Here is a 24,535-nt window from a genome sequence, read left to right as displayed (position 1 = left end):
TGGATTCCCCTCAAAAAAGAAGATAAGGGTCACACGCCAATGTAATGTGCCGATCATTAGGAAATCCAATATTATACGAAGTCAATAGTTTTATCGGAGCAAATTTTTACTGCCAATTTGACCAAAAGTATATCAGAAAAATGGCAGGCAAATATATGTTATTGAAAGCCTTTTTGAATCACCATCACAAACATCGTAATAGGGAAGGCAATAAGAATGCACATGAGCTGGCTACTATAATTTCATTGAGCATGTTGATAGTTTTCAGGATAGTGACCACCTTGTGGTGCGCGGCCTCGGGGCCAGCATGTTCTGCTTGGGTTGTTCTAGTTCTCGTCAGTGTGCGCGGTTTCAGGACTGGTGTGGATGCCAGAGCGACCGCTTCACGGTTTTTTTTTTCTATTTTGAGTGTTGCCCCTTCTTGCTTGGATGGGAGCGTCGGCGGCTCGTGTCGTGCGCAGCCTCGGGACCGGTGTGTGGTTCTTTGGTTGTATGGTTTTTGCCAGTGTTGGTTTTTCTTGTCTGATTTCCCTTATAAACCAAACACGGTGTCATATCTGTATCAGTTTTCGGCCAATTTTCCTTATAGATTGGCCAAATTTCCCTCTTTTTAATGAATAGGTAAAGCTCGTGCCGGTTGCTCCAAAAAGAAAATTCAAATCTGAATGCAACGGTGTGATTTCTACAGCGCATAACGAAGTTTTTTTATCAAACAATTATCAAACTTACAACTCAAAATGCGCATGTTCCATCTAATGGAGGACGGAGAGGGTGGCGATCGATCACAGTGAACCAGGATCAGTCCTCTCATCTTCAAAATCAGGAACGTGGTGCTCGAAGTCATAATCATCCCACTCGAAATCGGAACCGTAGCGGAAGCGGAATTCCTCGTCACACTCGAGCGTCATGGTCTTGATCCGGGCGAATTTCGATCGCAGGGCATGTTCCTCCTCGTCGTTGGCCACGAAGCAGTTCCACACGCGAAGAACCTCCAGTACAGGGCAGTTATCAAGGAAGTCAGTCAGCTCTTCCACGGTGATGTAAGCGTTGTCAAGTTCAAGGGAACGGAGCTCCATCAGAGGCGACTCTCTCATCGCCCTGGTAAGCGGTTTGCTGAACACATCGGAGCAGGATACAAGGCGAAGGGTAGTAAGGGACGGGGACCTTTCCACGATGTACTTTACGAGCTCATGGCTGACAAACCGCATCCCGGCGAACACTCGAAGCTGTCCATCGGAGCGGTCGACGGCCGCCTTCGCCATCATGCACAGGACGGATTCATCCTTGCCGAGCAGGGCATCGTGGTTCTCCATGTCCACGACACGCCACACGTCAGGAAGCTTCGCCGCCTCGAGCCACGAACGGCAGACGAAGCCAGCGCCCATGACCGTGAGGACGTCGACGGCGCCGAGCATGACAAAGACCGAACAGAGCACGTCGAGGGGCAGAAGCGACCAGTCCCTCGCCGGCGGCTCCTCCTGCACCGGCGGTGTTGCAGCGTCCATCGACAGATCTCCTGCGATTCAGAGCGTCTGCTGAATTCAGAAATCACAACCAGGTGAAGAAAAGTGAAGTAAAACAGTTAAGAGTGCGGCTCGATGGTGCGCACATACCTTCTCCGGTAGAGCGTTCCGCTATTGGCGGCCAAGAAGGATTGGCTGAAGCTCGACCTGGAGTACATATGTGTATGCCTTGCATCAAGTGGAAACCAATTTATAAAGACGAAGCAGGGCCTTGAACCGTGGGACTTTGAAGACGGAAGGCCTGCTCGCGAGTCGGGGCAACGTCCTGGGAACCAGCAATAGACTGAACGGTCATGCGACCTCTCACGTTCTGGGCCAAATCGCGTGCCAACCTAGGGAACTAGTATCAGACCTCTAGGAACTTGAGTAACATTACGCTGTGCAGTCTGCACCTTCAGCAAAAAATAGAACTTCCTTCTCTTTCAACAAACATCCTGTTCAATCCTACTGGATTTGAAAAATGTAGGATTAGCGAAAGAGCTGAACTGAACCAAGAGGTTTGAAAGCATATGCAAGTTATCTGGAGCATACCTGGTCACGCTAGGATTTTTATAGAATCTTCAATTGGATGTCTGTTTTATTTGCAGATATTATAATAAATGGTTTTGAAGCGATGTTAAATTACTAAGACTTTTTAAGTTATCATATGACTATCCGACATGTGTGGAAGCATGAGACATTGGTAGGCACCCAAGCGGTGTGCTAGCTATGTAAAAGTGATACGGTTTGTATCAATATCAAGGGCTTGCGTCAAAAGCGTTCTTTACAACAACAAAAGTCACCAAACACAAAGCCAGCTATATTTGTTTTTTCACTCGCAATGCATATTAGATACCACCTTCTTACTCCCTCTCTCCCATATTAGTATGTTGCAACACCAAGATATAATTCACAAATAAACCCTAGTTAAGGTACAATGAACTATGGAGTAGTATTGCCAAGATACAACGGGGGAAAAGTGCAAAGCCATAACTCAAACAATTAAAAAACCACATATACATTTGGGAAGGTCTTTTTATGGAGAACATTACTCAATACATCCGCAAAGTTCCATCATAAATAAAGAAGATAGAGAGTGCAGCGTCATACAAGGTACCGATCATAATGATTACAAAATAACCTACCTATTCTAGCGATGCTTAATCTCCCTTGTCTTCAGAAATAATCATGGTAAGTCGACTTCATGCATAGCTCCAAGACCCATAGTCGTACCAGTCTTCACCAATGCACTCACCAACACAGTCATATGTCAGGGTCTTGATACGGGCACACTTAGCTCGCAGGACCGGCTCGTCTTCCTCGTCCATCCCTAAGCAATCACGCACCGTAAGAACCTCTAGGACCGGACGATTCTCAAGGATGGCGATTAGTTCTTCCACGAGGAGGTCAATGTTGTCAAGTTCAAGGGACCGGAGCTTGCTCAGAGGTGACTTTGTTATAACACCGTCAAGTTGTGCATTGAAGACCTTCCAATTGTGTATCTTCCAGCAGTATACAAGCCGAAGGGTAGTCAGCGAGGGTGACCTACAAAAAAGTAGGACAATCTTTTGAGTGGAGTTATCGTGAAAACAATGACACAAGTTAACTAACTTTGGGAGGCCAAAGGCAGGTGACATTGAGTCACCGACATATGGGGCCGACCTATATAGTATTTAGTTAGCACTAGCACCATGTTAAAAAAGTTAGCACTAGCATACATGATTTCGAAACCATTTCAAGCAATAACGCCTGAGATTAAACAAAACTGAAACGTTTTGTGTAGCATACATGATCAACAAAAGGTTGTCACTAGCATACATGATCAACAGAAGGTTTGTGTTTCCATAGACCACAAAAACTAAACACAAGAACTCCTGAGATTAAACAATACATGTTCGGTACTAGGAATAGGATGGCTAAGATTAAACAATATCATAATACCCCTTCAAAGGTTTACACTATTGTACAATTAAGCAATTGATAAAAGAAAACACACCTTTCCACCATATACTGCATGAGCTCGTCGGTGACAAACGACCTCCCGGCAAACTCCCGAAGCTGTCCATCGGAACGGTCGACGGCTGCTTTCGCCATCGCACGCAAGTCAGCATGTTCCTTCTCGTCGTACTTGAACATGATTCCGTGGTACCCCATGTCCACGACACGCCACACGTCTGGCACCTTGGCGGCTTGGAGCCAGGAGCGGCACACGCGAGGCCGGCGCCCCTGAGGACGTCTACTGCGCTGAGCCTGACAAAGACCGAGGCAAGCATGTCGAGGGGCAGGAGCGACCAGTCCCTGGCTGGCGGCTCCTCCAGCGCGGATGGCGGCGGCGCAGCAGCGTCCATCTACTGCGATTTGGAAACGAAAACGGCCCGACCGTCTGATAGTATGATCTGAGAAGTTGGTGGTCCTACTACGTTGGTGCGCCGCCTGGTCGCTCCCCTGGATTGGTATCGTCCAACGTATTTACCGCTCCTTCCGAAATCGTCAGAATCGAATCGATCCGATTACAATGTCGAATCGTTCTACTGCTCCTACTATATTGCTGATTTAACCCAGCAATATATAACGAGTCAGAGAAATCAATCTGGACAGGAGACTGGACGAAGAATCAGCATACTCCAGTTACAACATCGATCCAATTGGCGGAGTAGCTAGCTAGCACAAGCAGAAACAATCAGAAATCGATCCAATTACAGTATCCACTTTTTTTCTAAGAGCATCTTGCCACCCCTCTTCCCCGCCGCCGCGCGCTTAGCTGCGGAAAGAGTCCGGCGATCGAGATACGACATGCCGCCGATGAAAATTATCTCACGCTTGATCCCTCGCCTCTCTCCCTCAGGGCACCGCTTCGCCTCTACAGGTCGACCTCTCCACAATGCATCTGCTTCACCTCGCTGGAAGCCATCAGAGATTGCACAACAAGTTCCTCCCAGCTTCCCTACAGCCAGCCCACCGACCCGTCGTGTTTCCCGGTGAGTTCTCTTCTTCCCATATATTATACTAGTACTGTACTATAAGCTCGAGTGGGCATTTGGTGCATATGAGCACCAGTGCTCTTAGTTTTTTAAATATCAAAATAATCATGTATCTGCGTTTAAAAAAATTATCACATTTATTTCATGAATACATATATATGTTCCGAATACTCGTGAGAAGTTTCGGTAGAAGTTGCATTGTATTTTGAGCTACAGGAAAAAAACAAATTTGTGGCTACGTATATTTGTCAGAAATTTGTGTTTTTTGTATAGCCCAAAATATAATATATTTTTCTCCAAAATTTCTACCGTAGCTTTGAAATGTTTATATGTATGTAGGTATTTAATTACATTTTTTTAGAATTTAAATAATATAATTTTATAGCACTGGGAGGTGCTCATGTGCTAAAGATACTTTTCGTATAAGCTCATCATGTCTTTAGTTGTGTTATGACCCTTGCTTGTGTATCTCAAACTGGGCCATCGACATGGCATATCGGTGATGGGCTAGGCCTGATTGAACTGCCAGGTGCTAGCGTTGCTATTTATACACACTAGTGGTTGGGGCGCCCCCTGGGGCGCCTCCTCGCCGTACAGTGGCAGCCCAATCAAGGCTAATCTAATTTTCATCTGTCCACTCATTAGTAAATCAAAGTTGAGTGCCCTAAAATTATTGCTTGGAGAAAATCAAAGTCCAGTGCCTTTACATCACTTGGTAACTCCACAATAAAGCAAATACAGAATTCAGTCATCTACAACAGGCATAAAGAAAACACATCTCCTTACTTCCAACGATACACAAATGACAGTGCAAAACAAAAGCAAAACTGCCAATATATGGATGCTTCGCTAACTTTGATATAGCTCTTGTGCACTGAGCTATCTGCAAGAGTTTGCTTCTCAAACATCAGAGAGAGAGAGTTTTCAGGCAATTGCTTTTCGACCTGTGTTAGCTTGCCTTGAATGAAATTTGATTCTTTGAACTAATCTGCACATGAAGCACGAAGTGATTCACCTAGATAGGTATCACATTTATGTTAAACAGCTGATTTCTGCTTCTTGCAGTTTCTGGTTCTTGCATTGGACATGCAAAACTGTTTGCCTCGGTAAATTAAGACAGAAGAAATTAACAACCACTGAATGTAATATCAGTCACCATGATTTACCTTCCTATTGCGAGTCAAAGTGCAACAAGAAAACGGAAGAAGTAACACAGCTTGCACTTACTTCTTCTCATTCAGCTTGGTTTCAGATATCTATCAACTATTCCACGTGAATCAAGCTCCTAGTAAGCTTTCACCTCTTGTGCTCACATGTATTGGTTTGCTGTAGGATCCCACACAGTAACAAAGTCAGTCTATGCTATCATGATACAGGGATTTCAAGATTTCATGATACAGATGTAGTATCCTGTCCACATAGATCAACTTTATGTATATATAGTTGAATATCACTATTGTGAAATAGAACGAACAATAAATAGCGCTTAAAGGTAGTAACCCATTGATTTAAGATAATAATTTATGACAACAGATTACAACAAACCAGGGAAGAACTCAACCAATATTAAAAGAAAAGGTGGACTTCAATTACTACAAGCATACAATCTAAGCATAGAAATAAAGATCTAATAATCTATATGCAAATTTGTAATTATTTCTGAAAACATATCAATTCGACAGTCCCTAAAGAAGATGCGTATATTTAATCATAGGATAATGGATAAGATAAGAAGCACGGATGGTAAACAACACAAAATCAGTAGTCTCAGATATTTGTTTGTACAACCATAACTTCCCTAAATCATCCTCTCCACACAAAAAAAAATTCTGCAGCTAATTTTATTCAAAATAATAGATCATGCAAACACAATTTGCAAATTGGTCCCTTGTGTACTAATACGTTTAATGCCACCTAATTCTATTATGCTTGCTCAGCATCAAACTGAAAATAGACTGACTAAATGTAATATTATACATCATAATGGTTAGCGTGCACTCACAGCGATATAACTTAGATAGCGTGTAGACCTAGTTAATACAAAAAAAAAACTCAAAATTTAATGGCATATAAACATTGCATTATAACAGCCAAATAATAAAGGCAGCTGAATCTTATTAGAAAAAACCTGCAAAGGATATTCAAAGTGGCAAGGATGCAACACACACCTTCAGATAAGAGAAGTCAGGTTACTTAACCAGAAAAGCTGATGGGTTGATTTCATCACATCAGGTATGTTATGTAAGGCAATAGCAGAAGCCAGTTAATTCCCACACGAACACCCTGTATTTTTACATTATACCAATATAATTAGACCAATCTAATCAGAAATGGTAATTTAGCTCTTCGAAAATTGCAACAGTCCAGCTAAGCCCCAGTAACTTCTCTATTAGAAAAAATGCAAGGTGAAGTCTAAGTCCTAAAACCTCTTTAGAACATCAATTATGTGAATATAATAACATGAATACACAAAGGAATTACCTTCACAGACCCAAGAAACACCACCATTCCATCGGGAAAATTGTGCAAGTTGATTCATGCAGCTCACAATAAGTATGAATTTAAATGATTGTAGCTTCAAAGAAGGAAAACTTCACAGAATTTTATCAAGGAACCTCGTGTGGCATGTAATAGTTCAAATAATAATGTCACCTAAAAGAAAGTTTGACAAGTACAGGCCTGATAGAGCAAGCGAGCCTAACAATTTAGACACGTTCTTAGTTTTTTACCGACATATGTAATGATACCACTGAATAAGTCTAACCGGCGATGCTTTTGCATCATATCTTTACCTGAACCATCATCATCAGTATGCTTTCCATAAACAAGAACTAAATAGTACTCATCCTCCAGTAAGAAAACAGATTAATATGGTACTGTACTTACCCTGTAGATTGTTCATTCCAACTTTTTTCTTGCTTGTTGGCTCTAGAATAAACTCTCACAACCAAACCGAATAAAAGAACTCCTGTAATAAAATTAGAAAAAATGTTGGAATTTGTTACATGAGATGTACTGAAATTCCAGGACATAGATTCTAGAATCTGAAGCAAATTTGACTCACTCGAAGATTGTCCTTTAAGAAGCCTATAGTATTGAGTGCATTGTGTGCCAAGTACAGAAACGAAATGTTCAACATAAGTCCCTCTAGACCAGCAGACTGAGACCACAACGGGGAAGGAAACGGAAACTCTTTACCAATAGAACCATGAAAAGGACGCAACATCGCATACCTGTGATACGAAGTGTGATCAAGTTGTGATTAAGTGGGTTTTGGTTTGTAGGCAGCGATAATGAGTTTACGTTCAACTGATATCCCACAGACTATTGATCTCCTCAAGCAAAACCAAGTAACTGAACCCATCTGACTACTGACTTCATAGATAAAATACCGCAGGGCATCGTAGCAATATACTTTGTAAACTAAGGCGGTAGACTCATCATCAGTACATTCCTTCGGCAGGAGCCATTTAGTTCTGAAAGAAGGGTAATCCAATAAACCCAATGTTCTTCATAATATATGGATTTTTCATTTATATCTATATACAAATGGAAGTACTTAATATTTTCCGATGGATATTTCTTGGCATACCTGCAATCTACAGAGTCTAAATTATGAACACTATATATAAGCACAAACTGAACTTCGGAATAAAGAGATGGAACGGCACTTACATGTTTGGGTGGCAGTTGAAGCATTGACATCCATACGAGGAAAAGCTGTGCGCTCGTCACTGCACGCCCACGATGGCCCTCGCCTCCAACGACGGCGCTGGAGCCCAGTACGTTTCTGTGTCCAGTGAGTTTTTGTCTCCATCCTCGTCGGCGCCGTCGACTTCCCATGCCACTGCCGCATCCTCCACGCTGTTGATCGTGATTCCCATGGATTTCGCCCACAGAGGAGAGACGAGCCCACTGGGAGGAGAGGAGGCGGTGTGAGGAAAGAGAGGCGACGACCAGGGGAGGGAGGGCGGAAGCGAAGAGGAGGGAGTGGGCCACTGCCGCTCATCCTTCACTCTCGCGCGTCGCATCTGCGGACCGAGCGCCGGTGAGGAAGGGCTACATCCTCTCAGTCCTGTTCATGGGGAGCTGGACGTGGCGGGGAGGAGGAAGCGAAGGGGCGGCGGAGGGGAGGCGAGGAATGGGGCGGCGGGGAGGAGCTATGCAGCGTGGGTGGCTAGGGTTTCCGTCGGTTGTGTGTGGTGTTTCATGCTGGGACGGTCCAGATGGATGCGGGGCTCGTTCCCAGATCGAACAGATCGGGATGTCTTTTTCCTCGAGCGAACGCTAGCTGGGTATCGTGGAGCACTCTGGGATGGGGCAAACACACACGCACTTGCTTGTTCTCAATAGAGAGGCAACGAGAAGACCATCCAGTTAGATCACGAACAGAAGCACGGCTCTTCCCCTCTGTATTCCTCCATTCATCTACCTCTGATACTCTGATCCCTATCCCCTTGCTGCTTGTATCCTCAAATTTCTACTTGAATCCTTGTGATTTGTTCTTGTTGAGTGACACTAAAAGTAGGTTCGTAACATTATGGTATCAGAGCCGGTTTCCACACACTGCCTAAGCGATCGCGAGTCCATGGTTGATCAAGCCAGCCCTCCCTCGTCGAGCAGGGATTGGGATGCTATGACTCAAGAAGAGAGGTCAAGGATCGAGCAGAAGTTGAACATGCTTGTTGAGATGGTGAAGAGATTGAACGGATATCTTTCTACGACACCAGCATCACCTACAGATGCAGAGATCGTGTGCCACGGTGAAGCCACCACGGGTGCTCTGCCAACCGCCTTTGGAGGCCTAACCTCCGCTCCTGACTCATCTGCATCTCTAAGCTCGTCTTCAGGCATCGATGCCTCCGAGCTCGTCGTCCCAATCGATGCCTCCGACCTTACAGTTTTGGCGCCGACGAAGTGTTCGACAGAAGGCCCAAGCCGCAACACCTGTGAGTCGGGGTCTCCATCCGTCCCAGAAATGGTGCCAACGCCACCCTCGGCCACCGTCGACATCATCTCTGTGCTAGCTTCAACTGACAAGCGAAGAAGCCGTCGATGGTGATGCCGTCACCGGCGTTGTATCGATTCCCTCGGTAGATGGTATGCACCACGGCACCCACGAGGAAGGCCTGGCCGTGTCCCTGCTCTTGAAAACAATCACACTATGGCAATCATCTTCCACAGGGGCCTCAAAGGCGTGTGATGAGAATCCTTGATGAATTCATCTTTGAGTTGAGGCCAGCAACAATGTCGTGCTCTGTCTTTGGGTAGTTCGGTGTCCATCAAACCGAGTGACGATATCAGCTGTATGGAATGCTATTAGATGCGTTACGCATTATACGAGAGTGGGTGTGGTTGCTTGCAGGTGCCACCTCGTCCTCCAGATGCATCAAAATCTACGGAGCCTTGTTTTCAGGTTTTACTACCGTTTTTACCTACCCTGGACCCAAAGCCACCTTGGCTGCCGCTTGGACGTGCGCTAGTAGGTGCTTATACTGAGATGTGAGCTTCGAAGTCAACAACATATCCGAACTTGGATGCAGCCTACACTTCGTTCCTATGCATGGTTACACAGAGAACATTTCGTGCCACAATACTTATAGATATACCCGTGCATGGGAAGATTTTGAGGAAAAAGGAATTGGAGAAAAGTGAAAATTATGCAAGTGACAACACGACAAATGTGTTGCATGTGTTCCGGTATACTACGAACTTGTTTTGTTCTTGGCAACCACCCGCCCCAATTCCAAAGCCTCCATGGCTACTACCTGTACATGAGAGAGTACCAAGACACAAACACCCAATGCTTGTCCTTGTTGGTGCGCTGCATGTGTTCCAGTATAATTTGCTGCAGTGGTTGTGAAGAGGGGCCGTTCAATACTTGAGGAGTACAAGCTATTGAATTCCAAGAGTCGCACGGAAGCAACCTTTTCTGCCCTGAAGTCACATATGCCACAGATAATTGGGCTACAACTAGTGTGTGCATTTCTTGAGAATTTTTTTGGGGCTGGGAGTTGTGCCAGTGGAATTTCTATGCAAATATCTAACACCTATGCGATCTTGAAGTTGTTGTCGAATTGTTCTATATCTGCTCTTCTTATGGAAATCTTCCTAGAGGATGACCATATGTTGAAGTGTAAATGGGGGATGCAATGCCTTACTTTGAGGACAAGTGCAGTCTGTATTCTTAACACTGTGGATCAGTTTCAGTTAAAGGTAGCAAAGTCATTACATCAGTTGTCCAACTTCTGTAGTTGGTCTGCATGCGCCGGAAAACTTGATGATTGAACAATTGATATATGAAGCTCACAAGGGTCATATCATCCTTCAGTTCCCTAATTCTAATCATTGTCAAGAGGGAGCAAATGTCATGGTAGAGCAGTTTTCTTTTCCTGCTGATGGGCATTTTACTCCTGATGCTTTATTTGAGATGAAGCTTGGTGCTGTTATTTTTATTTCTAGCTTCCTTCATGGAAAAGGCCTGGCAAGATACCTATGCAGTATACATTCATCAGCTCCCATTTGGTCAAATTTATTTGAAGCCTGGTTCACATACGTGCTCACTGTGTGCACTAACATGAATTTGGAGAAGGTCCGCAGAAGTGGTGAACTAATTCAATGGCCCGCCAACATTCTCTTGAGCGAGTGGTTCCCCAGCAACGTATATGGTTCTGAAATATCAAGCATCAAAAGACCTCCTATGGTGGGATTTCGAGCTTGGACTGCATTGATTTTCTGGGCACCCTTGGACTTAGATGGCAAAGTTAGTCAACATTAGAGAATTCTGTGGGATCCTGGAGGCCACATATGTGCATTGTGCAGCTTCCAGAAATGGTGGACTACTCGAGCTTGATCATGTACATTGTTCCGAACAACTCCAGTGGTCATCAGTGTTGTTTGTAGGTGAATCCTGGATCTGGTTGGTAGCATGGGATGTGGATGATCTTGAGCACTCTACAAGTTGCAGCCAAGCTCCTTTTCAAGAAAGGAGGAATGCCACGAATCAAGATTCTTTTTTCGGCCAAGTCGATGTCAATACCGACTACTACCTTGCCGCCGTGAACCATGTTCCCTTCAGCAATGACCTCCACCTCCACAAAGCATACTACTTTGATCCAATCTACAACAACCGGAAGTACAACCATGAAGACTACCACGGGGACCTCAGTGAGCTCGAGGAAGATCACATGCTATGGGATCCGGGAAAGTCAGCCCTTCAACATCTTTCAGAGACCTCGGCTTGGGGACAAACCGATTTTCAAGAAGGGTGGAATGTTATGACCCTTGCTTGTGTATCTCAAACTGGGCCATCGACATGGGCTATCGGTGATGGGCTAGGCCTGATTGAACCGCCAGGTGCTAGCGTATACACATAGAGAGGCAACGAGAAGACCATCCAGTTGGATCACGAACAGAAGCACGGCTGTCTTCCCCTCTGTATTCCTCCATTCCTCTACCTCGATTCTCTGATCCCTATCCCCTTGCTGCTTGTATCCTCAAATTGCTACTTGAATCCTTGTGATTTGTTCTTGTTGAGTGATAGTAAAAGTAGGTTCGTAACAAGTTGTTTGCTTGTTTACCGGTAGAAGATCTGTATCGCGAACCTTCCTATGCTAGTAATTGTTTTTCAAGGCAAAATTAATTCCATACGACTTTCAAACCAGAAGCCCAAAAATTGAAGTTTATTTCAAGCTAAAATACAGTCATTTCAATCCTGAATGATGATGCCATCTTATTTATGCCGGATGCTAAAAATTCGCTCTCTGTACTCTTCCTGGTAGATTTCCTCGTCGGCATCGGCACATGGCCAGCAGCAGCGGAGTAAAAGGCGAGGACTTGCCTAAACCCCTTTCTGCCAAGGATTTTATTATTTCCCTGGGCATGGAAAACGTGAAGGATGTCGATACAACCAAGGTCATTACTCGTTATACCTATGTCCCTCCTGCCGATAGTGTTGAAGAAAAGACGAAACCAAGCAGTGTTGACAAAGAGAGCTTGGCTGCACCGGAGCCTGATTATGTAATGGAGATATTTCCAAATAGCAGCCATCGCGATGGTTCCATATACAGCGGCACGGACGATTGGAAAATTGACTATCGTATTGTTGACCGCAATGAGAGTAAGTGATCAATCTCTTTTCCTTTTTACAATGTTTGTTATTAGGGATTTTCTTCATGCTATACGGTCCACTGTTATATTGTCTCCTGTAATCTCGATGTTAATTTTGCTTCTCTCTCTGTCTGCTTTATTTACTAATTGATGGCGGTGCTATGGCACTTACAAAGGGAAGTCTTGTAGAATGGTACCTAGGGGTTTCATTGGTTGCTGTTTGCAAATGTTGGAAACATCTAACAATTGCGCCTTTGGCACATTGCAGCTTGCGCCAGTGGCCATTGTCTTTGTCTGCCTCTGTCACTCCTCATTCCTTGCCCTTAGCCCACCACGCCCCGGGGCCCAGGATAGCATACTTTTTGTTGTGATTCACCAGACATTATATCTCCAGTGTTTTCTGATTGTCCAGATAACTCCCAAATATCATTTTCCAGTTCAGCTTTGCCCCGCTTCCCTCTCCAAAATAAAATTCCCCCAATAATTGTTCAGTTCATTCCAGAATCCAGAATGATGTTCATCTCTTGTATTCCTCATAAAGGCCTGTTTTATGTTGAACATTTGTGTGATGATGGCATAATGTCATGTGCTAGGGCGTTTCATTCTCTTTAGCATGTATGTCTGCATAAAAAAGGTCAACCAGATTTGGTGCTCCCTACATATGCAGATAGTCATGGAAAATTATAAAAACATTTATAATGATATGATGGTGTCTACAATAACGTCAACAAAAACATCAAAGCCTCTTTCCCAAGCAATTTCGGGTAGGGTAGGATATGATGTTGTCTACCATCAGGAAAAAGTCAACATAAAAGAGGACCTATAAAAAGATAAACAAAAGAAAATAAATTTCATCAGTGGATGAAATGACCTGTCTTGCTAGTCCTTGGAGTAGAGTGACCTGAGGAATTGTTTTAGGGGGTTATGCAATAAATGGACCTTTTCCTTCCTGAGGTGATTAGATATTACTCTTTTCTTAGAGTTCCAGTCCATTGCATGGCAACAAGACGAAAATAATCACTGACCAATCTTTTCAGAGCACATGCCCTCTGCATGATTTGAGGAAGGTAGGGATACAACCGTGCAACTCTGTGCAGCCAAATCCCCTTCCTTCTCATCCTCCTCGCACTGTTCTGATTCTTCAGGCTTCTCGTTGCTCTCCAGCAAGAGGCACCAGTCTCCATCCATATGAGCATTTTCAGTGTGACTGCTAATGTCTTCAGTCCTGACACCCACCGATTGTAGTATTCCAAATTTCATGCTGGACAAAGCAGTGTCCAGGTCCAGCTCTTAACCATGGGGTCATGTTTTGCCAAATGAGCGACGAGTTCTTCCAGTTGCCATTCTGAAACCACAAATGTTTTCTGAGTTTTCAAAACAACCGCATAGCTGCTGTACTGAACATTTAAGCACACCATGTTTATTACTAATCCAAAACCGAACCACTACATGGATATCTATGATTTTAGCTAGAACTTCCCACTTTCTATTAGAGACCACACACTGGAAAAACGTATGTTGGATTGACTCCTTGCCTGTACAAGGCAAACATGATAGATCTAGGACTCCTGATATTACTTTCTTTTTCCTTCGCTTTTCCTAGAAAAAAAACTTTTCACATGAGCAAAATTCTTACTAAAAAGAACATCATAGTTTCACTTGGATGAGAGGGAATAGGACCATGGAATCATTTAAACGCCATGTTAACTTTTCGTATGGCAAACATTGGTTTCTTTTATTACTTCCCAATTCTAATAAAATTTATATTTTTCTATGAAGCTTGGCTGGAGGCAATGATGTTTTCAGATCCCACAGATTGCAGAATGCACAATGGAATTTGTGAGTCACATGCAAGTCGTCACATGTTGCAGTTTTTGTCATTAAGGTTGGCTAAAATTCCTGCGGAGCTTGGCTCAGTCGAGTTGTACGGATACATCGCAGCCCGGGATAATATGAATCCATTACTTAATTATATCTTCCACTTTAGCAGGGATGATCCCATCATCGTGAAGCAGGTGTGCACATTTATACATGTCTGAATTTATTTCAATGAATAATAAGTTTATTAATAACCCATCATAAGCAAGCATTTGGGTCCATGAGCTCTTATTGATCCAAGAAAAAGCATCGTCCATGACCATAAGCCACTGCTATAGGAAGTGTTGTATTATGAAATGATGATTTGCTATAAGAACAAATATAAAATATGAAACTCTTAAGTATCACTATCAAATAGAATATTTCTGGACTCTGTTGCTACCAATTAAATCTTGAAAACATTGATTCCCTTTATTTATAGGCATATAAACATGCATAACATGAATGATCCCACCACATCTTATTTCTTATAGGCTTATCTAATTAAGTATTTTGGATCGAAACAAAATCTAATAAATAGCAGGGGCCAGTTTCCCTCTGTAACACCGTTATCTTTGTTTGATATGTGGAAAAAATCTTGGCCATCAATTATAAAACAAGCCTTTAACTGAAATCTAAATATTGCTACAAGTAAATCATGGTAAGAAACGTTTTCAGATTTAGATATTTCTTACTTTTAGTTGATTATGTAGGGTTCTCTCATCCACATGGCTGGCCCTAAGCGAGCAATCGAATTGGTCGGTACTATTCTAATTGAATATGACATGAAGATCAAGGCAAGCGAACATGAAAAAGAAGATCTACAGGTGATCGATGGTATATCATGCTTGGATAACATAGACACATGGGATCGTACCCCGTTCACATTTCGCATCCAAGGCGATTGTGGTGCAATTGATGTAGGTGTCTCACGTCTTAGCTTTGCGTATGAGGCGACCGTAGAAGTTGTTGTATCACAAGTGCAAAGCAGTTTCAGCATGTGTATCGGTTGTTTTACCAGTGGCTTAGATGAAGAAATCCGGCTCTTTGATGGTGCTATTGGTGAGTCACGTGCCTTAAAGAGGTCTGTGGTTGCTGTAGCAAGCGATGATGAGATGGAATTGAAGTTGAAGGTAGCGGCTGACTCGGGCATCCCTGCTGAATATTGCTGTTGCTTCCAGTCGAAGCAGCATGGGCGTGCCACTCAAGAGATATACACTGGTTTTGCATTAATTGCAGTGAAGGTGACTTGGTCTACTTTGAATAAGCCAAGAAAAGGCAAAGAAGCTAAGGCAGTTTAGTGTTGTGGGACTGTGGCAGCGACCAAACACTCTACTACTAATGATATTAACCTTAGAATTAGATTTGGCAACTTCGGGTCGTAATCAAAACAAACCAGTGTAAAAAAGTAAACGTTTGACCTGTCTACTTGGGATTGTTTGAGGAGGGAAGATACATGGGTATGCCCACCTGAAGGAATCTTGAAAATCAACGTAGATGCAGCCTATAATGTAAGGCCTGCTCGGGAATCAGGACTTCTATTGGGCTCTTCGACTAACTGTTCATGCCGCCTCTCGCATTATGTACCAAATCGCGTGCCAACCTAGGAACTATCATAGCTTAGAGCATCTCGAGTCGCGTCCCCCAAACCGCGCCGGATCGAGCGTTTGGGGGACGTGTTTTGTTCATGCCGCGTTTGGGGGACGTCGCTCCCCAGTCGCGTCCCCCAAAAGCCGTCCCCAAATAGGAATTCAAATAGTTTGCATTCAAAAGAGATCGCTCCCGCCGTAGTCGTCGCGATCAGAGTAGCGACAATCAAAGTACTGGGCGCACGATCATATTACAGGCCGACGATAGAATTAAAAGAAGGGGTTGTCGTAGGGCGATGCCGACGGTGCATCCTGAGTCGACGTTGGCCCGTCGATCACGATGAACTCGTCGTGATCTGCCCGGTGTATATGCTCCGTCGCCGACGTCGAGGCAGAGGCCGACGCAGGTGTAGTAGCGGATGCGTCTACCGGCTCTTGCTCCGGGGTTGGTGCCGCTGCCACTGCAGCTGCCTGGGCCGCCGCCTCGGACTCCGCCTCGGCCGCTGCCATTTTGGCTTCGATGTCGTCGAGGATCTGTCCTTTGAAGAAGTTCCGCCCTCCGCCCTTTCCGCTCCACCGTCGACAACTTCCGGCGCAGACAGTCTTGATGCCACTGATCATCGGTCCAGCCTTCCAGCTTCTTCTTCAGAGTCGGCGCCTTCCGCCGCTTCGCGAAGGGCGCCTTCGCCCCTTTCGTCCCATTGCCCGGCGGCTTCTTGGTCCCTTTCTTGGCTATTTTTTGGGGGGGAGTCGGTGGCGCCATGGATGGGGAGAGGGTGGCGGCGGGAGGAATAGGGTAGAGACGGTGGGAGGGAGAAATGAATCGGTGGGCGGGATAGGTCAAATGTGTTGGGATGGAAGAAAGGCGCGGCGGGAGAGGAGCGATGTGGCGGGAGAGGCGCGATTTGGCGGGAGCGGCGGACGAATTTTCTCTGTGCCGCTGACGCGTCGGGCCCACCTCGCTTCGCCTCGCTTTTCTGTGTGTCCGGCGTCCCCGGAGCGTCCCCTGTGTGGCGGGGATGGGCTCGGGGCACCGGACACCATATCGGTCGTGCCGGACAAAAATTGGCTTTGGGGGACGCTGCTGGGAACGTTTTTTTGTCCGGCACGCCCCAAATCCCTTTGGGGGACGGTTTGGGCGATGCGACTGGAGATGCTCTTAGGAACTAGAGTAACATTATGTGCAGTCTGCACCTTTACCGAAAAATTAAAACTGCCCTTTTCTTCCCAAAAAGCAGAAACAGAATGTCATACCTGCTCAATCTTACTCCCTCTATTCCAAAATAGGATGCTTATAATATGTGAACCCTAAATCCTCCCCCGCTTAGGCCCTCGCCCCCTCGTTCCCCCGCCGCCGCTGCCGGCGGGAGCGTCTGGGCAAAGCTCGGCATGTGTTGGCAGTGGTGGACCTCCGTCTCCTCGCTCTTCTGGTCATATGCGCGGGCGGCGTGACCGGAGGCGGTGTCTTCCGCGTGGATCTCGGCGCATCCGGGGTAGGTTGGCCGGCGGCCTGCGGCCGGCGAGGTTCGTTCTACTCGAGATAGCTCGGGGGAGCGATGCAGACGCCGTCTCCGTGGGGGGTGGAGGCCGGCGGCTCGTGTGCTTCCACGACGAGATCTGACCCAGCGGCGGTCGGCCCTCCCGGCGACAACGGCGCAAACGTCTTGGCGCAGCAGGCAGCTATGGTGGGCGCGAGGGGTGCTGTTTGGTGGCTGATGACCCACAAGTATAGGGGGTGTATCGTAGTATCTTCGATAAGTAAGAATGTCGATCCCAACGAGGAGCAGAAGGTGTTGACAAGCAGTTTCGATGAAGGATTCACTGTAAATGCTCACAGACAAGTATTCAGGGGGTTTTGATGTAACAGTTGAATAAAGTACGAGTAAGTAAAGTGCGAGAGTAACAATTGCAGCGAGTGGCCCAATCCTTTTTAGCACAAAGGACAAGCCGGTTTGTTTACTTATAATTACCAAACGTTCTCGAGGACACACGGGATTTTAGTCTAGTGCTTTCGCTACATACGGCTAAATAATCTTCATTGTTATGATAAGTGTTGTGTGGGTGAACCTATGCTAATGTACCGCCCTTCCTAGGACTAATACATACTTGTGATTATACCCCTTGCAAGCATCCGCAACTACAAGAAAGTAATTAAGAATAAATCTAACCACAGCCTTAAACTCTGAGATCCTGCGATCCCTCCTGCATCGATATACCAACGTGGGTTTAGGTTTCTGTCACTCCGGCAACCCCGCAATTAGCAAACGAATACAAGATGCATTCCCCTAGGCCCATAAATGGTGAAGTGTCATGTAGTCGACGTTCACATGACACCACTAGAAGAATAACACCACAACTTAAATATCACACCATTGAATATTACTCAACCATAGTTCACTACTAACATTTAGACTTCACCCATGTCCTCAAGAACTAAACGAACTACTCACGAGACATCATACGGAACATGATCAGAGGTGATATGATGATGAACAACAATCTGAACATAAACTTGGTTCAATGGTTTCACTCAATAGCATCAACAACAAGTAGAGATCGATACCGGGAGAGTTTCCCCTATCAAACAATCAAGATCAAACCCAAATTGCTACGGCGGTGACGGTATCCAGCGGTGATGACGGCGGTGATGATGGTGGAGATGATGATGATGGTGATGGCGATGATGTCCAGCTCGATGACGGTGACGATGGCGTCGATTTCCCCCTCCCGGAGGGAATTTCCCCGGCGGATTCCTGCCCGCCGGAGAGCTCTTTTCTCTCTGGTGTTCTCCGCCCCGCAGAGGCGGCTGTAACTCTTCGCGAGGTACCCTCTGTGGCTTAGGTTTTCGGGACGAAGGATTTCGCGAAGAAAAGGAGGCGAAAGGGTCGTGGGCCCCCCAGACCACATGGCGGCGCGGCCAGGGCATGGGCCGCGCCGCCCTAGGGTGTGGGCCCACCCTGGGTCCTCCTGGCCCCTCCTTCTGGCTTCCTTCGTCATCTTGAAAAATAGGATTTTTGGTATAATTTTCTCCCACAGTTGATCTTCCGAAATATTGCGTTCTGACGGTGCTTTTTCCAGCAGAATCCTGGCTCCGGTGCTTGATCCTCCAATAACGATGAAACATGCAAAATAGATGAAATAACATAAGTATTGTGTCCCAATATGAAATATATCAATGAATAACAGCAAATTATGATAAAAAATAGTGATGCAAATTGGACGTATCAACTCCCCCCAAGCTTAGACTTCGCTTGTCCCCAAGCGAAACTGAGCTCAGTAAACAGGACCACATGTTTATGGAGTGAAGAGTCGATAAATAAAATACGGACAAGAAGCATCATATTCATTCACACAAGACATTACAGTAAACAACTTCCTCATATAACTCAACTTGAAACAAGTATAAGGTAATCACAAATAAAGGTGCATAAGAAATCATAATTGGTGATGGCAAACTTCGTTCTTGGTCAGAGAACAATTAACAGATTATATTTATCTCATTGAGCAGCGCTCTCATGTTAAAGTTTATAAAGCACAACTTGCATACTCAATCATAATGGTCTTCTCATAATCATTGATAACTTGCAAAGCTATATTCATCCAGATAAAACTTGTACTAAACAAGGAAGAATAAAAGACATGATGAAGCAAATCACAATATAATGGTTTGATCACAACTACTCAAATGCTTGCTTGAGATGGAGGGAAATAGGTTTACTGAATCAACATAAAGTAAAAGACAGGCCCTTCGCAGAGGGAAGCAGGGATTAAATCATGTGCTAGAGCTTTTTCAATTTTGAAATCATATAGAGATAATAAAAGTAACATTTTGAGAGGTGTTTGTTGTTGTCAACGACTAGTAGCGGGTACTCTAACCCCCTTGCCAGACAACCTCCTAAGAGCGGCTCCCATATTATTTTCATTTTGTGTGGCACTCCTTCCAACCTTTCTTTCACAAACCATGGCTAACCGAATCCTCGGGTGCCTGCCAACAATCTCATACCATGAAGGAGTGCCTTTTTATTTTAGTTTTATTATGATGATGACACTCCCCCCAACCTTTGCTTACACAAGCCATGGCTAACCGAATCCTTCGGGTGCCGTCCATCAATCACATACCATGGAGGAGTGTCTATTTAGTTTAATCAATTTGGGACTGGGAATCCCATTGCCAGCTCTTTTTGCAAAATTATTGGATAAGCGGATGAAGCCACTAGTCCATTGGTGGAAGTTGCCCAACAAGATTGAAAGATAAAACACCACATACTTCCTCATGAGCTATGAAACATTAACACAAATAAGAGATACTAAGTTTTGAATTGTTTAAAGGTAGCACATGAAGTATTTACTTGGAATGGCAGAAAATACCATGTAGTAGGTAGGTATGGTGGACACAAATGACATAGGTTTGGGTTAAGGTTTGGATGCACGAGAAGTATTCCCTCTCAGTACAGGTCTTTGGCTAGCAAGGTTAATTAGCAAGCATAAGAGTCGAGGGAAACAAACAAATATACATGTGATAGAAACAATCATGCATCTTCCTTGTAAGCACAAACAATTTTAACTTCAGAATAATAAGCTATGAGCTAACAAGAAAGAAAGACAATGAAACAACTACATGTATTTCTCTTTTCTATTTAAACCTCAAAGTGTTGTTGCTATTGACCAATGCTAAGTTTGCCAAAACCAAATAGATTTATTCAATGCTCCCAAAGTGATACCAATACTAACAACAAGGTAAATCATATGATAGAGATTGCAAACTAGAATAAGATGTGCAATATGTAAATGATAAGACTTCTCATTAATATTCCATAACGATAACTCACACCAAGGGATACATTGATAACCAACTAAAGGAGAGACACTTCCAACTGCAACCCATCTTATATGATAACTTCCCTACTCATGATATGACACTACTTGACAATAAAAGTAAAAGGTAGTGATAATGTGATACCGCGGCACTCCCCCAAGCTTGGAACAAACCAAGGGGATGCCAATACCGATGATGAATTACTCCTGCGGAGATGGTGGTGATGAACTCCCGTCATCAAACTTCCAAGGAAGAGGCTCTCCATCAAGAAACGACATCTTGGTCTCGGGGATCCTGAAACTAGCATCACGACTTATGTATTTAAACCTGTTTTCATACTCACAGTTCTGATTCTGAAAAACAAATAGTTGTGCTTGGAGCTTGTTGGTGGTGTCGTGAAGTGAGAGGATGTCGCTCCAAAGCTTTGCAGTTTCCTTCTCATGTTCAGCAATGAGTTCAGACACAATCCTGTGGAAGATATCCACCTCACGCTCAGCCATCTTCTTGTATTTGAAAACCTCTTGTTCTAGCTTCTCCATCCTGTCTTCCAGGCTTCCTTCTCCTTTAGGACCTTGGACATCCTTGACCTGCAGTTCTCCCTCAACGAGCAGCAACTCCTTGGGGTGCATCCTCAGCTCTTCCATGTACAAGTTGCCAACATCCTTGCTGGAGCTGTCCTTCGGAGTTTCCGACGAAGACATGATGGCTCTAGATCCGAAGCAAATCCTGGCAGAAACAACTCGAAACAAAACACGTCGAGAAAACGATATACGGACCTCCAGGGGTCCGGGGGATTATATAGTAAAATTTTTCGCGACAAACGGAAAGTACCAGATCGAACCAGAGTCGGAAAGGGGCGACGGGGCGGCCAGACCATAGGTCGGCGCGGGCCCAGGTCAGGCCGCGCCGCCCTATGGTGGCACCCCCTCGTGCGTCCTTTCCACTCCGTTTCGAACTCGTAATTTTTCATATTTTCCAAAAACAGCAAAAATATTGTTCGGAAAGTAAATTGCGTACTTTTCATTACGATCTTGTTACCTATTCAAAGTCGAGTTAAGCGGATTTGTCAATTTGCCCTTTGATGAAAGCTTCCGGTGTTTCCACTTGAATAATATCAACATCAACATTATAAGAATCACCTGAGATATAATGCTTGAGTCTTTGTCCATTCACCACTTGCGTAGCATTGCCTTGGAGAGAGCTAATTTTGATTGCTCCTGAACGATACACCTCCTCGACAACATATGGTCCTTCCCATTTCGAGAGTAATTTCCCTGCAAAGAATCTGAGACGAGACCGATACAATAGGACTTTATCTCCAATATTAAATTCTCTTTTGATAATCCTCCTATCATGCCATTTTTTAACTTTCTCTTTAAAGAGTTTAGCATTTTCATAAGCTTCACTTCTCCATTCATCTAGAGAACTCAATTGCAACAACCTCTTATCACCGGCAAGTTTAGGATCTTTATTTAATTCTCTAACAGCCCAATAAGCTTTGTGCTCTAGTTCTAAAGGTAAATGACAAGCTTTCCCATAAACCATTTTATAAGGTGACATTCCCATGGGATTTTTATAAGCAGTTCTATAAGCCCAAAGTGCATCCTTCAATTTACTAGCCCAATTCTTTCTAGTTTTATTAACAGTCTTTCCCAAAATAGATTTAATCTCTCTATTTGATAATTCTACTTGACCACTAGTTTGAGGATGATAAGCGGAAGCAATTCTATGATTAATACCATACTTAGCAAGAGTTTTTCTAAAACCTCCATGAATGAAATGAGACCCTCCATCAGTCATGATATATCTAGGCACTCCAAATCTAGGAAAAATAATATCTAAAAGCATTCTTAAAGAGGTCTCACCATCAGCACTTTTTGTAGGTATAGCTTCCACCCATTTAGTAACATAATCAACAGCAACAAGTATGTGAGTGTTACCTTCCGAAGACGGAAAAGGTCCCATGAAGTCAAATCCCCAACAATCAAACGGTTCAATAACAAGAGTATAATTCATTGGCATTTCATTGCGTCTGGAGATATTACCAACCCTTTGGCATTCATCACAAGATAAAATAAACTTTCTCGCATCCTTGAAGAGAGTTGGCCAATAAAAACCTGATTGTAGAACCTTTTGCGCGGTTCTTTCTCCGGCGTGATGTCCTCCATAAGCACTACCATGACATTTACTCAATATCTCTTGTTGTTCATATTCGGGAACACATCTTCGCATAATACCATCCACTCCTTCTTTATATAAGTGTGGGTCATCCCAGAAATAATGCCTCAAATCATAAAAGAATTTCCTCCTTTGCTGAGCTGAAAAGGTTGGAGGCAAGTACTTGGAAACAATAAAGTTAGCATAATCAGCATACCAAGGACTGTCTCGCGAGCTCACCTTTATTACAGCCAATTGTTCATTTGGAAAACTATCATTAACAGGAACAGGATCATAAGCAATATTTTCCAATCTAGACAAATTATCAGCAACAGGATTATCAGCACCTTTCCTATCTACAATATGTAAATCAAATTCTTGCAAAAGAAGTACCCATCTAATAAGCCTCGGCTTAGCATCTTTCTTTGTCATTAGGTATCTAATTGCAGCATGATCAGTATGAATAGTAACTTTTGAATCAACAATATAAGATCTAAACTTATCACAAGCAAAGACTACAGCTAATAATTCTTTTTCAGTTGTAGCATAATTTCTTTGAGCAGCATCAAGAGTTTTACTAGCATAATGAATAACATTCAGTTTTTTATCTACTCGCTGTCCAAGAACAGCGCCTACAGCAAAATCACTAGCATCACACATAATTTCAAATGGTAGGTTCCAATCAGGAGGTTCAACTATAGGAGCAGTTGTTAAGGCTTTCTTAAGAGTTTCAAAAGCTTCCTTACAATCATCATCAAAAACAAATGGTACATCTTTTTGAAGAAGATTAGTAAGAGGCTTTGAAATCTTGGAGAAATCTTTAATAAATCTCCTATAAAACCCAGCATGACCAAGAACACTACGAATACCTTTAACATCCCTCGGATAGGGCATCTTCTCAATTGCTTCAACTTTAGCTCTATCAACTTCAATACCTCTCTCAGAAATTTTATGTCCCAATATAATTCCTTCATTAACCATAAAGTGGCATTTCTCCCAATTAAGAACAAGGTTAGTTTCTTCACATCTCTGCAAAACTTTATCAAGGTTTCGCAAGCAACTATCAAAAGAATTCCCATAGACGGAAAAATCATCCATGAATACCTCTACAATACTTTCACAAAAACCATGAAAAATAGCAGACATGCATCTTTGAAAAGTAGCAGGAGCATTACATAAACCAAAAGGCATGCGTCTATAAGCATAAGTTCCATAGGGACAAGTAAAAGTGGTTTTCTCTTGATCTTTAGCTTTAACGGCAATTTGTGAAAACCCAGAATAACCATCAAGAAAACAAAAATGAGTATTTTTAGACAATCTTTCCAGCATTTGATCAATAAATGGTAAAGGGTAATGATCTTTCTTAGTAACTTTATTAACTTTTCGAAAATCAATGCACATTCTATACCCTACAACTACTCTTTGAGGAATGAGCTCATCATTATCATTAGGCACAACAGTCATACCTCCTTTCTTGGGAACACAGTGCACATGACTAACCCATCTACTATCAGCAATAGGATA

General features: G+C 43.8%; 3 protein-coding genes and 1 long non-coding RNA gene across 6 annotated transcripts; 1 reads left to right on the top strand and 3 right to left on the bottom strand.

The window, feature by feature from the left end:
• Positions 1-782: 782 nt before the first annotated feature.
• On the bottom strand, positions 783-1,505 carry LOC127319663 (putative F-box/LRR-repeat protein 23). Its single transcript, XM_051349632.2, has one exon. It carries the CDS (start codon positions 1,503-1,505, stop codon positions 783-785), a length of 723 nt encoding a protein of 240 aa, XP_051205592.1.
• Positions 1,506-2,704: 1,199 nt separating this feature from the next.
• LOC127319662 (uncharacterized) lies at positions 2,705-3,656 on the bottom strand. Its single transcript, XM_051349631.1, has 2 exons — positions 3,499-3,656; positions 2,705-3,047 (listed from the first exon to the last, which is right to left on the bottom strand). The coding sequence occupies exons 1-2, from the start codon at positions 3,654-3,656 to the stop codon at positions 2,705-2,707; spliced, it is 501 nt and encodes a 166-aa protein (XP_051205591.1).
• A 1,472-nt stretch (positions 3,657-5,128) lies between these two features.
• LOC127319666 (uncharacterized) lies at positions 5,129-8,796 on the bottom strand. 3 transcript variants are annotated; one of them, XR_011742434.1, is made up of 3 exons: positions 7,548-8,119; positions 7,370-7,451; positions 5,129-6,766 (listed from the first exon to the last, which is right to left on the bottom strand). It is a non-coding gene; the product is annotated as an uncharacterized lncRNA (long non-coding RNA). The 3 variants fall into 3 exon arrangements; XR_007862602.2 differs by adding an exon at positions 8,159-8,796 and having other exon boundaries at positions 5,129-7,959; XR_007862611.2 differs by lacking the exon at positions 7,548-8,119 and adding an exon at positions 8,159-8,796 and having other exon boundaries at positions 5,129-7,451.
• A 3,667-nt stretch (positions 8,797-12,463) lies between these two features.
• Positions 12,464-15,888, top strand: LOC127319665 (uncharacterized). The gene is made up of 3 exons (XM_051349634.2): positions 12,464-12,602; positions 14,372-14,607; positions 15,163-15,888. Exons 1-3 carry the CDS (start codon positions 12,506-12,508, stop codon positions 15,748-15,750), a joined length of 921 nt encoding a protein of 306 aa, XP_051205594.2. The 5' UTR covers positions 12,464-12,505; the 3' UTR covers positions 15,751-15,888.
• Positions 15,889-24,535: the final 8,647 nt, after the last annotated feature.

The sequence above is a fragment of the Lolium perenne genome, chromosome 4, assembly GCF_019359855.2.
Source record: "Lolium perenne isolate Kyuss_39 chromosome 4, Kyuss_2.0, whole genome shotgun sequence".
In the NCBI taxonomy this organism is placed as follows: domain Eukaryota; kingdom Viridiplantae; phylum Streptophyta; class Magnoliopsida; order Poales; family Poaceae; genus Lolium; species Lolium perenne.
Note: the sequence above shows the minus strand (reverse complement) of the source record. Positions and strands in the feature narration are given on the sequence as shown.